We start from the raw sequence: 12,953 nt of genomic DNA on the forward strand, positions 1-12,953 counted from the left end.
CCCAAAGCGGCGCCAGCTGAAACCATGTTTCCACCACCACCCCAAGCGGCCGCAGGGTCCCCGGAAGTCGAGCGAGCGGCCCAGCCCCGTGTGATACGCACGGATTGCCCATGAGAACCTCGGGGGCGCAGTACTCAATGGTTCCGCAGAAGGTGTAGAAGAGCCTGCCGCTCTCCACGTAGGCCGCCGAGCCGAAGTCGATGAGCTTCACGGAGAAGTCCTCGGCGATGACCACGTTCTCGTCCTTGATGTCCCGATGGACGATGCTCTTGGCGTGCAGGTACCCCACTGCCGACACCAGCTGGAACCAGGAGGTTATCTTGCCTTTTTCTTTTCCCTTTCACAGCGGCCCCTGTGGCACACACAGGCTCCCAGGCTAGGGCTCAGGTTGGCACTGCAGCCGCCGGCCGACGCCACAGCCACAGCCACGCCAGACCCAAGCCGCCTCCGTGACCTACGCCACAGCCACGCCAGGTCCTTCGACGCACCACACCAGGCCAGGGATCGAACCCACACCTCCGCAGCGACCCACGCCACTGCGGTCAGTTTCGCAGCCAGAACCCCAACGAGAGACTTTTAAGCCTTGAGTCTCCACTAACGAAAAGGGCGCACGAAAGGGCAGCGTTACCGGGCCGTCCGCCACCTGCCTGCACGTGGGGGCGACAGGGATCAACAGAAGGGGCTGCTGAGCCGAATCTGAGGAAGGTCAGTCAAATTTCCGACCTCATTCGTGACCCGGACACCAGCTGTACCAATCAACAGCGTGGTCTCGTGGACATAGAGACACCTTTTTTGGTAAGGGCTGCACCTGCAGCATATGGAGGTTCCCAGGCTAGAGGTCGAATCAGAGCTGCAGCTGCCGGCCTCCACCACAGCCACAGCCACGCGGGACCCAAGCCGCGTCTGCAATCTGCGTCTCAGCTCATGGCAACGCCGGATCCTTAACCCACGGAGCGAGGCCAGGACGGAACCCGTGTCCTCATGGATACTAGTCGGGTTTATTACTGCTGAGATACAACATGAGCCCCCTGAGAGACAATGTGATATTTACAGATGAGTATCTCTGAGGCAGAAGCCAGAGTTAATGGCAGATAAACCAGGCTGAATTAATAAAGTTAAGTAAATGCAGTTTGCTGCATACATACATGCAAACACACACGCCTGCATTTATGTGGACACACGCATGCGTGTGTGCACATGTGCACACAGGCATGCACACACACGTGCATGCATGTGCTCATTCACACACACGCACACGTATGTGTCAGGCTCCGGTCCAGAAACGGAAACCGCACGTGAATCTGAACATGGGACGTTTCTCTGAGCTTATTAACTACAAGGAGGTGAAGAGCCTGAACGGGAGCAGGAGCTGCTTCTCCTGCAGAACGCGGGGCCCCAGCGGCACGCACCTGGAGCCGGCACCTGGCACCGCGCAGACACCTGCTGCGTGACGACAGAGCTCCAGGAGGTTGTGACCCCCTATTTATTGACAACATGTACTGTGTTCAAAAACTGACCAAGGGCCTGCTTCTCACAAGCTTGGGAAGTACTGAACGCCACGGCAGCCCTGGCACAGCGGCAGCCCTGGCACGAGCAGCCAGGTGGCAGCTTTCAATAAGTGGCTCCTAAGCTTGCGCCACACGGACACTCTGTTCGTCATGAAGATTTCAGAAACAAATCTTTGCCACGAAGTAAAGCAGATGCGTCTCTGATCTTCCGACGCAGGAAGAGGGAGACAGGTGACACTCGGCAGATTGACGCCGAACCAAAATTACAAGCAGGTGCCTCAGAAATTTACTTTCAGAAACCCATTAACCTGCGTGCGCGCCCAGCTGAGGAAGGAGCGTGGATTCACGGAAGCTGTCATGAGGTCAAGGCAGCTCCAGGACACAAAGAGCAAATCTGTGAGTTCCTCTCACACTGCCCCCCCAGGCACCCCCCCAGCCCCAGGGACCCCCTCCTCCCCCAGGCGCCCCTCCTCTCCTGGGCACACCCTCCTCTCCCAGGTGCCCCCCAGGCCCCCCCCCAGGTGCCCCCTCTCCCAGGTCCCCCTCCTCCCCCAGGCGCCAGGTCCCCCCCTCTCCCAGCCGCCCTCCCCCCTCCAGGCAGTGCTCCACTTTTTTTCTAGCGAAGTAGGAACAGTCTAGAATGGAATTACCATATTCTTAAAACTAAAACAAGAACCCATCTCTGCCCCAACCCCACCACCCAGCTCCTCTCTCTCACGGGCCCGTCTTCTGTCTTGCTGATCACTCACCCACCCACTCCAAACAAGGCAGACGCTCTGAGGTCAGTACACAGATGGGCACGAGAGACCAAGCCCAGCACTTACTGTAAAGCAAGACTGCCAGACTCTGGCTCTCTGCTGATGGATCAACTGAACAGCCACCATTTACTAAGCACCTACTATGTGCAGGACTTGTGTGCAAGGCACCAGGGCCTCAGAGGCATTCTCTGACTTAGCTCTAACCACCTCACAATAACCTCTATGGACAAATGAGCAATGATTTCCCGGAGCTGGACAAGGATTCAGGGCAAACGTCCAGTCTGATAGCTTTGCTGGTGCATTTTTCAGATGAGTGTGGCTGCTGTCTGGATATAAACAAATCTGAATCATCAAACACACGACCCCAGTCACTCCAGGAGGGTTCTGGCCTATTCTTCCTTCCCAACTTCAACCACGGAATTCTCTTCTCAAAATACACTTCTTGCGCGATACATCCCAAAGCTGAGGCCAGGCGCAGCTCGCAGAGAACAGTGTGCGTGCCCCCAACCCTTGCAGCCGCCCGGCCCGCACCCGCCCAGCCGCGCCCGCCCCCACCTGCCGGAAGACGTGGCTGGCCAGGGGCTCATCAAGGTTGGGGTGGCGGTCGATGAAGGCAAAGAGGTCCAGGCCGGAGCCGTGCTTCTCCATCACCAGCTGGAAGAACCCCTGGTTTTCAAACACATCCAGTACCTGCAAAGAGACAGAAGTGGGTCCCGTCCGCCGAGCCACCCCCGAGGCCAGCCGCTTGGGATCCCTGGCGACAGCGGCCCCACCCTGATGATGCTGGCGTGCTGCAGCCGGGACAGGATGGCAATCTCCAAGGTCACTCTCCCCAGCGTGGGGTCCTCAACCCAGCCGTCCTCCAGCACCTTCTCCTTCTTGATAAACTTCACCACCACCTACAAGGAAGACAGAGCGGACACGACGGCAGCCACGCGCCGCCCCCGCCCCCGCCCCGGAGCAGCCCGCTGCTCCCTGCTGGTGGACAGTGGCCGCCGGAGCCTCCGCACGAGCCCCGCCCCCGCTGCGCCCCCGAGAGCAGCCCGCAGCATGTGGAACCAGAGGCTCGTCAGCAGCCGACCGGGAGGCCGAGCAGACCCGCCCGATCCGTAACGTGGGCCGAAGGATGGAGGGGACAGACGGAGCCGCCGGAAAGACAGGGGCTCCCCAGAACAGCTTGTGCCACCCCCTTACGGGACGTCCTGGCTGCAAAATGAAACAAGACGCCTGAGAACTAGAAAAAATAAATCAAACCTGTCACTTGTGCTGATTCTGAGAACTAATCAGAGAATTCAGCAAGATCGGTGGACACAAGATAAATACAGGAAAAATGCTATTAGTACAGTTCAAGACACTCATCTGGAGGGTGGCGTGGAAAAGACCATCAACGGAGGAAAACACTCTGAGCCACGGAACGACCACCGTGGCCCTCAGTGGAACACCTGCTGCAAGGTGAGCGCACTGACCGCAGGTCAAAAGGAGACGCCCACCCCCGCCCTCAGGGAGCTCAGCACCTGCAGAGACAGGCACGCACGGGGAAAGACAGACAGCCACGGGGAGACAGCCAGCCACGGGGAGACAGACATCCACGGGGACAGACAGACACCCACAGGACAGATAGACATCCACGGGGACAGACAGACATCCACGGGACAGACAGACACCCACGGGGACAGATAGACACCCACGGGGACAGACACCCACAGGGACAGACAGACACCCACGGGAGACAGACACCCACGGGAGACAGACAGACATCCACGGGAGACAGACACCCACGGGGACAGACAGACACCCACGGGGACACAGACACCCACGGGAGACAGACAGACATCCACGGGAGACAGACACCCACGGGGACAGACAGACACCCACGGGAGACAGACAGACAGCCACGGGGAGACAGATGTCCAACGGGACAGACAGACACCCACGGGGACAGACAGACACCCACGGGGACACAGACACCCACGGGAGACAGACAGACAGCCACGGGGAGACAGATATCCAACGGGACAGACAGACACCCACGGGGACAGACAGACAGCCACGGGGAGACAGATACCCACGGGACAGACAGACATCCATGGGGACAGACAGACAGCCACAGGGACGGACATCCACGGACTGCACCGCGGCAGGAAAGTGAGGCGGAGAGGGGGAGGGGGGAGGAGGCGACTTCGCGGGGGGGGGGGGGGGGAGGCAGAGCGAAGATGCGGGAAGGGCCTGGACACAGCCCGCGGGCAGGGGCGGCGACAGCAGAAGCAGGAAGACCCACAAGAGCTCCCGCCACGTCAAGGACAAAGGTGGCGTGTGGGTGCCGGCACACACGGGGCAACGAGAGGACAGGCACGGCAGCTGTTCCGAGGGGAGGGTCGCCACCACGTGACAGGTCAGAGCAGCAAAAGAGGTGAGGGAAGCACGATGGGGGGCGGAGGCCGAGAAACCCAGCACGGGGCACCCTGGCGGGAAGGGTGGCCGGGTCAGGCAGAGCTCCGCACACACCCGAGCCGCGCTGCCTGGGAGAGCACGAGCAGCTCTGCAGGAGGGAGTCCTCTCACGGCAAAGAAAGCTCTCAGCATCCAGAGCAAGTCTCGCCAAGTGTCGAGCAAGAACAAAGAACACACACACACGCGGAGCTCCCACTGTGGCACACGGGATTTGGGGCATCTCTGCGGCACTGAGACAGGTTTGATCCCTGGCCTGGCACAGCGGGTGAAGGATCCAGCATTGCCACTGCTGCGGGGTAGGTCGCAAAAGCGGCTCAGATCTGATTCCTGGCCCAGGAACATAACATGATGTAGGACAGCCAAAAACGAAAAAGAAAGACGCACACACACAGAGAAATCCTGAAATTCCTGAATTCCAAAGATTCAAAAAGAAAGAAAAAATCAGACTGCTGGCAGCAAAATTCACTTCAAAATAATGGGAGATGACAACAGACATGGTGTCTCAAGTCCTGGAAGGCAAAAGGCACATCACCACTAAGGGGGGGGGGGAAACACAGCAGATGCATGGGCGGGTTCTAAGCAAAACGCCCCTGCATCCTTTTCCTAAACCAGTAACAGAGACACTCAGCAAAGGAAACACAAACACAGGAGAGAGAAGAAACTAGGAAAACAGCAGAGGGGCTCTCCCGCGAGTTAAGGCTGGAGTTTCACTGCAGTGGCTCAGGTCGTGGGTTCACTCTTGCCCTGGGAAAGTCCACAGGCCGCAGGCACAGACAACAAACAAGCAAACACGCAGGTCTGACAAAAGACCTGCACACCAAAGGCTGTAAAACACTGTTGAAAAATCACTGAAGATCTAAACAAAAAATAGATGTCCCGTGTTCACAGATCAGAAGAACCGGTATTTTTAGAACGGCGACAGCCCCAAACCAACCCGTGCTCTGTCCCGAGAAGACCCGAACACTTTCTGACTGGATGCTTCACGTAGTGGCGTGTTGGCCTGACAATACTTAAACTGACACCTCCGTTTTCTGAAAGGCAAAAATCACGCATGTGGCTCCTTCTTAAACCAAGAGAAGAACTCTGGGACTCTTCTTCCTCCCTGGGCACAGAGTCTAAAGAAACCTACAGAGCCCACGGAACTCCTGATCCAAACCAAAAATGAGAAGATGTGCCTCAGAGAAAGGCGACCACAGAAACCTGAGCGTTAAGACCACGGAGAAACACGTGACTCCCACGGCAGCGTGTTTATGCCTCTAGAAGGGACCACAACTCTTACTGTTAAGTAACAGCTTAAAAAATTCAATCCAGGAGTTCCCGTCGTGGCGCAGTGGTTAACGAATCCGACGAGGAACCATGAGGTTGCCGGTTCGATCCCTGCCCTTGCTCAGTGGGTTAACAATCCGGCGTTGCCATGAGCTGTGGCGTAGGTTGCAGACATGGCTCGGATCCTGCGTTGCTGTGGGCTCTGGCGTAGGCCAGTGGCTACAGCTCCGATTGGACCCCTAGCCTGGGAACCTCCATATGCCGCGGGAGCGGCCCAAGAAATAGCAAAAAGACAAAAAAATAAATAAATAAATAAAACATTAAAAAGAAAATTCAATCCAGGGAGTTCCCTGGTTGCTTAGCGGATAAGGACCTGACATTGTCACTCCTGTGGCTGGGGTTGCATCCCTGGCCTCGGAACCTCCACGTGCTGCTGCAAAAAAATTCTATCCAGTGAGGCAGAAACACAGCAAAATAAACTCATAGAAAGTACAAGAAAAGACACTTAAAGAAAATAAAAACATCTGATGAAGACAACAGACAATTCTCTGGCAAGTCGAGCAAAGAGAAGAGTGAGGAGCGCCAAGGGACGGGACGTCGCCATGGAAACGCCCGCAGGTGCGACAGCACGGGCATGGCCACCACCACCGTCCCCAGCTCTGCAGGCCCCACGCAACCGGCAGAAAGAGAAACACTCTCGTATGAATGTAAGTGGGAAAAAATTCCCACATAAAAACGTGAGCAAACCAAACCCACCACTGCCTAAGAGACTATGAGAAAGCCGTCGAGGGCAGGTCTACGGAAGGGGGCAGACCATGGCTGTCACTTCTTAGGGTAATAAAGGGAACCAGGCGTGATCATCTCAACAGCTGCTGGTCACTGAAAACCGACGGAACCCACGAATCAGGCTTCAAAACACAAAAATCAGTGAGCTACAAAGGAAGCGAAACATGGTCAGACAGAAGGTATCCTTCAAGAAACAAAGGAGCCGCTGGAGCCACAGCAGGAGACACAGGGTGGGCGCATACCTGTCACTCAACACACGCGGCAGGCCCTCACCAAGGGGACAGTGGGGAAGGAAGAGAGAGGCCGTGAGAAGCAAGCAACGGAGGAGACACGCCCGCCCGTCAGGCACCAGCAGGGCAAGGAAATCCAAAGGCCCCCCGAGGATTTGTGCTAAACCCAACTTTGATGCAGATACGGGAGCTGCCGCCCAGCGCGCAGCTTTGCTAAACTCCGCAAGTGCCTGGAGACCCCAGGAGTCGGACGCCAAGGGGCGGCTGCGGCGCCCGGTACCTCCTTGTTGGCCTCCTTGTCCACCGCCGTCCACACGGAGCCAAAGGCCCCGCTGCCGATCGGGCTGAGCGTGCTGTACTTGTGGGAGTAGGCGCCCTCGCAGGCCGCCAGCCCCTCCAGCTCCACGGCCCGGGAGTGCTCCTCAAACCAGGGTTTGGTTCCAAGCGCCTGCGAACGCACACAAAGGAAGGGCTGAGGCCCGCTGGAAACGCACTGCAGGAGCCGGGCGGCAGCAGGCAGGCCGGGCGCCCCCCCAGCCCCAGCACCGTGTGCCTCCCTCGGGGACAGCAGCACAGATGCCCCATCTGCGCCCCCACCCTCCTGTGCCCAAGAGTCCCCAGGCCAAGACCCACCCTCCACAGCCCACACTGGGGGCTCCACGTGTCGGTCCAAACCGGCACACACACCTGCACTGCACCAGGCACACGGGGCACATGCACGTTTTTCTTTAGTTTTTTTTTTTTGGTTTTTAGGGCTGCTCCCGCGGCATATGGAGGTTCCCAGGCCAGGGGTCCAATCAGAGCTGCAGCTGCCGGCCTGCACCACAGCCACAGCAACGCCAGATCCAAGCCATGTCTGTTTCCTACACCACCGCTCACGGCAATGCCGGATCCTTAACCCACTGAGCAAGGGCAGGGACCAAACCCGCAACCTCATGGTTCCTCGTTGGATTTTCACTGCACCTCAACGGGAGCTCCACATGCAGATTTAAAATGCTGCACGGGGCTTAATATCTATCTGGACTGTGAGGAGACAGTGCTACCAGGCCACAGAGAGCCCGCTTCCCACCCCAGAGGACACGGAGAGGGGGGGACCTGACCGGGAGCCAGTCTCTGCCAGAAGGACAGACAAGGTCGCAGCTCTACAGATACCAACCTCCCCGATACCGGACACCTGCGGCTCGCAGGTGGACTGGGCGGAGCTGGGAAGGCTGGCCAGGAGCAGGTGGCTCTGCAGGGCCGAGTCCAGGTGGCTGTGCAGGAGGTCCTTGACCAGCCAACAGCAGAACAGGGTGGCTGAGCCTTGGAGCTGCACCCGCTTCACTTCAAACTGCACGCCTGAGGGGGGCAGGGGAGAAGAGTCGCCCCCACTGACCACGGCAGCTCCACGTCCCCCAGACCAGCACCTGGGGCACGGCCAGAGGCACCCATGCCCAGAGGAGGGCAAGGCTGGGGCCAGCAGTGGCCCAATATGTCTCTGGGGCAGCCAGAGGCCAAAGGAAGCCCCCAGGAGACCTCCCAACCACCCCCGACTCCGACACACCTGGAAAACCGCCCCCGACACCCTCCCAGCAGCCGGACTCAGGGAGCCTCGGGCGCACCGCCTCCTGGGGACACAGCACAACAAACGGTCACAGCAGGGGCCTTTACGGTGACTTCATTTTCTTGTTTTTCTTTGGGGGGGGGGTCTTTTGCTTTTTTTAAGGCCGCGCCCTTGGCATGCAGAGGTTCCCAGGCTAGGGGTCCAATCGGAGCTGCAGCTGCCGGCCTACGCCAGAGTCACAGAAACGCGGGATCCGAGCTGCATCTGCAACCCACACCACAGCTCACGGCCATGCTGGATCCTTAGCCCACTGAGCGAGGCCAGGGATCAAACCCGCAACCTCACGGCTCCCAGTCAGATTTGTTTCTGCCACGCCATGACAGGAGCTCCCTGTTTATATTTTTAATATTTCTGCAAATAACACGTTTCACTCACTCACGTAATTCTAAGTTCAGGGGAAAAGTCCTGGTGAGCAACACTACGAAACTAGTAACGAGGAAAAAAGTGGATGCAACACTCGATGTTAGGAAATTACGAAAGTCAGAAGGGAGAGATGACGGGGCCTGACCACCACACCCCCAGAGGAAGATTTGGGGGCCAGAGCAGCACGCACCCTGAGAGCCCATGGAGAACTGCCACCAGCCCCTCAGCCGCACACATTCTCCCTGGAGTGGCAGCCGAGACCTGGGCCCCCGGGAGCCTATCCCCTGCTGCCCCCATGGCAGAGGCTGGGACCTTCCCTGCGTGTGCACTTGGAACCCTGCCTCTCCAGCGGGAAACCAGAACCTCAGGCCTCTAACGGGATGCTCCACTCCTGCCACAACCCCTGGGGTGAAGCCCTCACGTCCCCGCCACGCTGCGCTCTGGGGCAGCACGTACTCAGCTGTGAGCCGTCGCAGTGGTAACAGCTTCCCACGTAGGTGCCTTCCTGGATCTCGTGCTGCAGGCCGGTGGCCCTGAGTGTCGCAGAGCTGTCCCCTCTCACAGGTGTGGAGGTGACCTGGGGGCTCAGCCTGGGCACCTCTAATGGGCACACGTCTGTGGGGCCACCGCCCAACACAGGAGAGACACAGCCTGGGCGCTCCCGGCCACTCGCTGCGTACTGCTCCGAAGACACCAAGCACGTCGCAGACGGTCCTGCCCCGTCACGTCCCAGGCAGCTCTCCCGAAACCACCGGCCTTCACCGAGATCGAAGTAAGCACCAGTCAGCAGCAACCGCTCCCTGTCGTCCAGGGCATCTGGCCTCCGCCCCCGCGAGCCGCTCACGTCCATGTCAGAGCCCGCCAGAGAAGGCGGGGCTGTCCCCCCACGCTCCGACGTAGCCCACGAGCAATTCGAAGGCGTCCGGTCTGTCCCCTCGCTCAAAGAGAGCTCCTTGAGGTTCCAGAAAAACGAGTTCTCACCCGCCTCCCGGGCCTCGGCGGCATCCAGGGCACCCGGGAGATCGGTGGCAAGGGCATAGCAGGCGGAGGAGCTGCCCGAGCGGCCGCCGTGCAGGTCGGTGCCCCCTGGGTCACACAAGGACACAGAGGCGGAGGCCAGGGACCGCCCTGCCAGGACCAGCTCGGCATAGGAGGTGCCCCGAGGGCCCACGGAGCTCGGCATGGACAGCTGCTCCTTGATCAAGCCCACCTGCAGCTCCTCCCCGTGCTCCTCGGTCTCCAGCCACGGCCCATCCAAGAGAGGCGTCGAGGACAAGCGCGACACCATCCCCGGGGGGCAGGGGGCCGGGCCTGGGCTCCCCCGCCGCGCGCACCACTCCCCCTCGGATCGGGGGCCTTCCCCTGCTGGCCAGCTCTCAGCCACGTCAGCCCCACGGATGGAACTGCTGGCGCTGCTTGAGCCCCCAGGGCCCGGCTGCGCCTCCAGACACAGGCCACACGTTTCGCCATCACTGCTCCTGCTCGAAGCTGGGACTGGGGGTCCCGAATCCTCATGGGAAGCAACTGGCTTTGCAGCCACTGGGTCAGACCTGTTTCCTCCCGGAAGGTCCTGCCTGTGGTGCTCTGCTGCTGCCAGCTGCTGCTTCTCCAAGGCAGGCCTCTGCTGCTCCTCGAGGGGCGGCCATGGGCCACAGCATCTGGCTGGCACGTTTTGCTGGCCCTCGGGCGGTGACTGTTCCTGGGCTGGCGGGCTTCCTTCTTGCTGGTCCTCAGGCGACGACTGCTGGCCGTGGGCTGGGTGGCTTTCTTCTGGGGCGAGCCCCGTCCTGGGGGTTATAACACGGCGACAGTTATTTTGGAGCCACGGAAGCGTCAAAAGACGAGACCACATGGGTCCCTCGATCAGAGACAAGCCCGAGCATGTGACACCGTGACCTGAGGCCAGGGAAGAAGGACTTCCACAAACCGTGAAAACGTGAAGCAGTGTCCCCCGCAGTCTCCCGGTAAACCCGCACCTCGCAGTGGCTTAGCCAAGAAGCCACAGCCTGCCCAGGGCCCTCTGTCCAAGGCCGCGGCGCGCGGCTCACGGCGCCGCAAGGGGCACCTGCTCGCCGAGCCGCCAGCCTCCTCCTGCCCCAGGGGCCGAGGGCCGAGGTGCGGGAGGAGCGCAGAGGAGGGACCGCAGGCCACACGCAGCGCCCAAACCGGCGGCTCAGCTCAGGGCCCCGGGGCGCCGGGAGCAGGGCAGGGGCGGGCGGCGCTCAGACGCCCGTGGAGGAGCCGACGACCCGCGTCAGGACCCCCCTCCACTGGCCTGGGCGCCACGGCACCCACCGGGCCGCCCGAGGCCAGGCGCGGGCCCCACACGGGCTGAGAGAACGCGGACGAACGGCGAGCCGGCACCTGCTGTCCCAACGCCCATAAAGAGGCGCCTTGACGGCCGCGAGCGGAGCACAGAGGGGCGGCAGGGCGCCCTGGACGCCGAGGGCGCGCGGACCGCAGCGGCTAGCCCGAAGCACCGGTGCTCGGCTCCGGCCGAGAGACCAGCCCGGAGCCCGTCCCCCGGTGCCGCGCGGCCTCCGAGGCTCAGCAGGGGCGGGGACAAGCAGCCCAAAGCGGACGGTGAGCGGCGCCGCAGCCGCTGAGAACCGCGAGCACACACACCGGGATCGGCTCCCAGGAAGAGCGGCCACCGGCTCCTCCGGGGGAGCATCCTTGTCGCGCAGCCACGTCCCAGAAAACGAAGCCTGTGCTGCGCGCTGCGCGCACGTCTGCGTCACGCGCTTAACGCACGTGCCTGCGGAGGGGTCCCGAAGGAGGGCGCTGCTGGCGGGGGGCAGGGGGGGTTCTCGCGGAAGCTGCGGGGGTCACGGGGCCTTTGCTGTTCACTTAGCCAAGTCAGTCAGTACTTGCTCAGTACCTGGTACTAAGTAACACACCCATCCGCGTGTCCCACAGCTAGAGCCCGACCTCAGGAGACTGCGACAGCCCGCGTGTGGGGAGCACACCCCACACAACCGGGAGCAGAAGCGGCCGGAGGTGAGGAGGGCACAGGTCAGGCTCTGCCCGCAGGGCGGTGGGGACATGCGGGGACTGGGAGGGGAAAGGCCCCCAAGGTGGGCACGTGACTGGACGCCATGTGTCCCAGAGACGTTTTTAAAAAGAGAAACCAGTTCCCGCCGTGGCGCAGTGGTTAACGAATCCGACTAGGAACCATGAGGTGGCGGGTTCGATCCCTGCCCTTGCTCCGTGGGTTAAAGATCTGGCATTGCCGTGAGCTGTGGTGGAGGTTGCAGACGCGGCTCGGATCCCACCTTGCTGTGGCTCTGGCGTAGGCTGGTGGCTACAGCTCCAATTCGACCCCTAGCCTGGGAACCTCCATGTGCCACGGGAGCAGCCCTAGAAATGGCAAAACGACAAAAAAAGAAAATTAAAAAGAGAAACTGTCGGAAACACACCCAGATGCCGTGCACGGCGGGCCTGTGATAGCCGAGCAAGGGGGCCTTCTGCTCCTCTAAGCTTCCTGTACGTATGTCCTCAAATCCTCTAAAGAGAACACTTCACTGTTTAAAACCACAGACTCAAATGCTCTCCAAACTGAGAAAACCACACTTCCATCAGTTCCCGGGAACCTACCTAAACACGTCCTTACGCATAAAACAGCGCCCGTCTCTCAGGGGCTGCCAGGGACCAGGCCGGCGACACAGGAGAAGCAGCGCATCAAGAGGGACGGGGGCCAGCATGGCCGCGGTCATCACCAAGGACGGAGCACCTCTGCAGGGCACGCCTCCCTGCCCCCGGCCTCGCCTTCCGCACGCCTGCACCCCCCTCGACCAAGCACCTACCCCAGCGTGGGCAGCGCCTGCAGGGCGGCGGTGGGGGGGCGGCCTCCGGCGTCCGCATGGGCCCAGGCCCCCGGGGAAGCGCCTCGGCTCTGCGCTGCGTCTGTGGTCTCCGCGTCCTCCCCTGGATCTAGCAGGGAGGGCAGAAGAGAGTGTAAAACAACCTCCTCACTCCCGTGACTCGAG

At 60.6% G+C, this 12,953-nt stretch overlaps 1 protein-coding gene across 7 annotated transcripts in view; it reads right to left on the reverse strand.

Annotated features, from left to right (window-relative positions):
• The window catches only part of PASK (PAS domain containing serine/threonine kinase), a 30,449-nt gene that overhangs the window by 6,296 nt on the left and 11,200 nt on the right, over positions 1-12,953 (reverse strand). For 6 of the 7 annotated variants that reach the window (XM_021075709.1, XM_021075710.1, XM_021075712.1 and 3 more), the window contains 7 exons: positions 12,771-12,897; positions 9,421-10,751; positions 8,155-8,336; positions 7,279-7,446; positions 3,040-3,165; positions 2,822-2,956; positions 102-301 (listed from right to left, as the gene is read on the reverse strand). In XM_021075709.1, coding sequence (XP_020931368.1) covers positions 102-301; positions 2,822-2,956; positions 3,040-3,165; positions 7,279-7,446; positions 8,155-8,336; positions 9,421-10,751; positions 12,771-12,897 — 2,269 coding nt within the window. Of the gene's footprint in view, positions 1-101; positions 353-2,821; positions 2,957-3,039; positions 3,166-7,278; positions 7,447-8,154; positions 8,337-9,420; positions 10,752-12,770; positions 12,898-12,953 lie in introns of those variants that run through there. The other variant, XM_021075713.1, reaches the window with a different exon arrangement.

Source organism: Sus scrofa, chromosome 15, assembly GCF_000003025.6.
Source record: "Sus scrofa isolate TJ Tabasco breed Duroc chromosome 15, Sscrofa11.1, whole genome shotgun sequence".
In the NCBI taxonomy this organism is placed as follows: Eukaryota; Metazoa; Chordata; class Mammalia; order Artiodactyla; family Suidae; genus Sus; species Sus scrofa.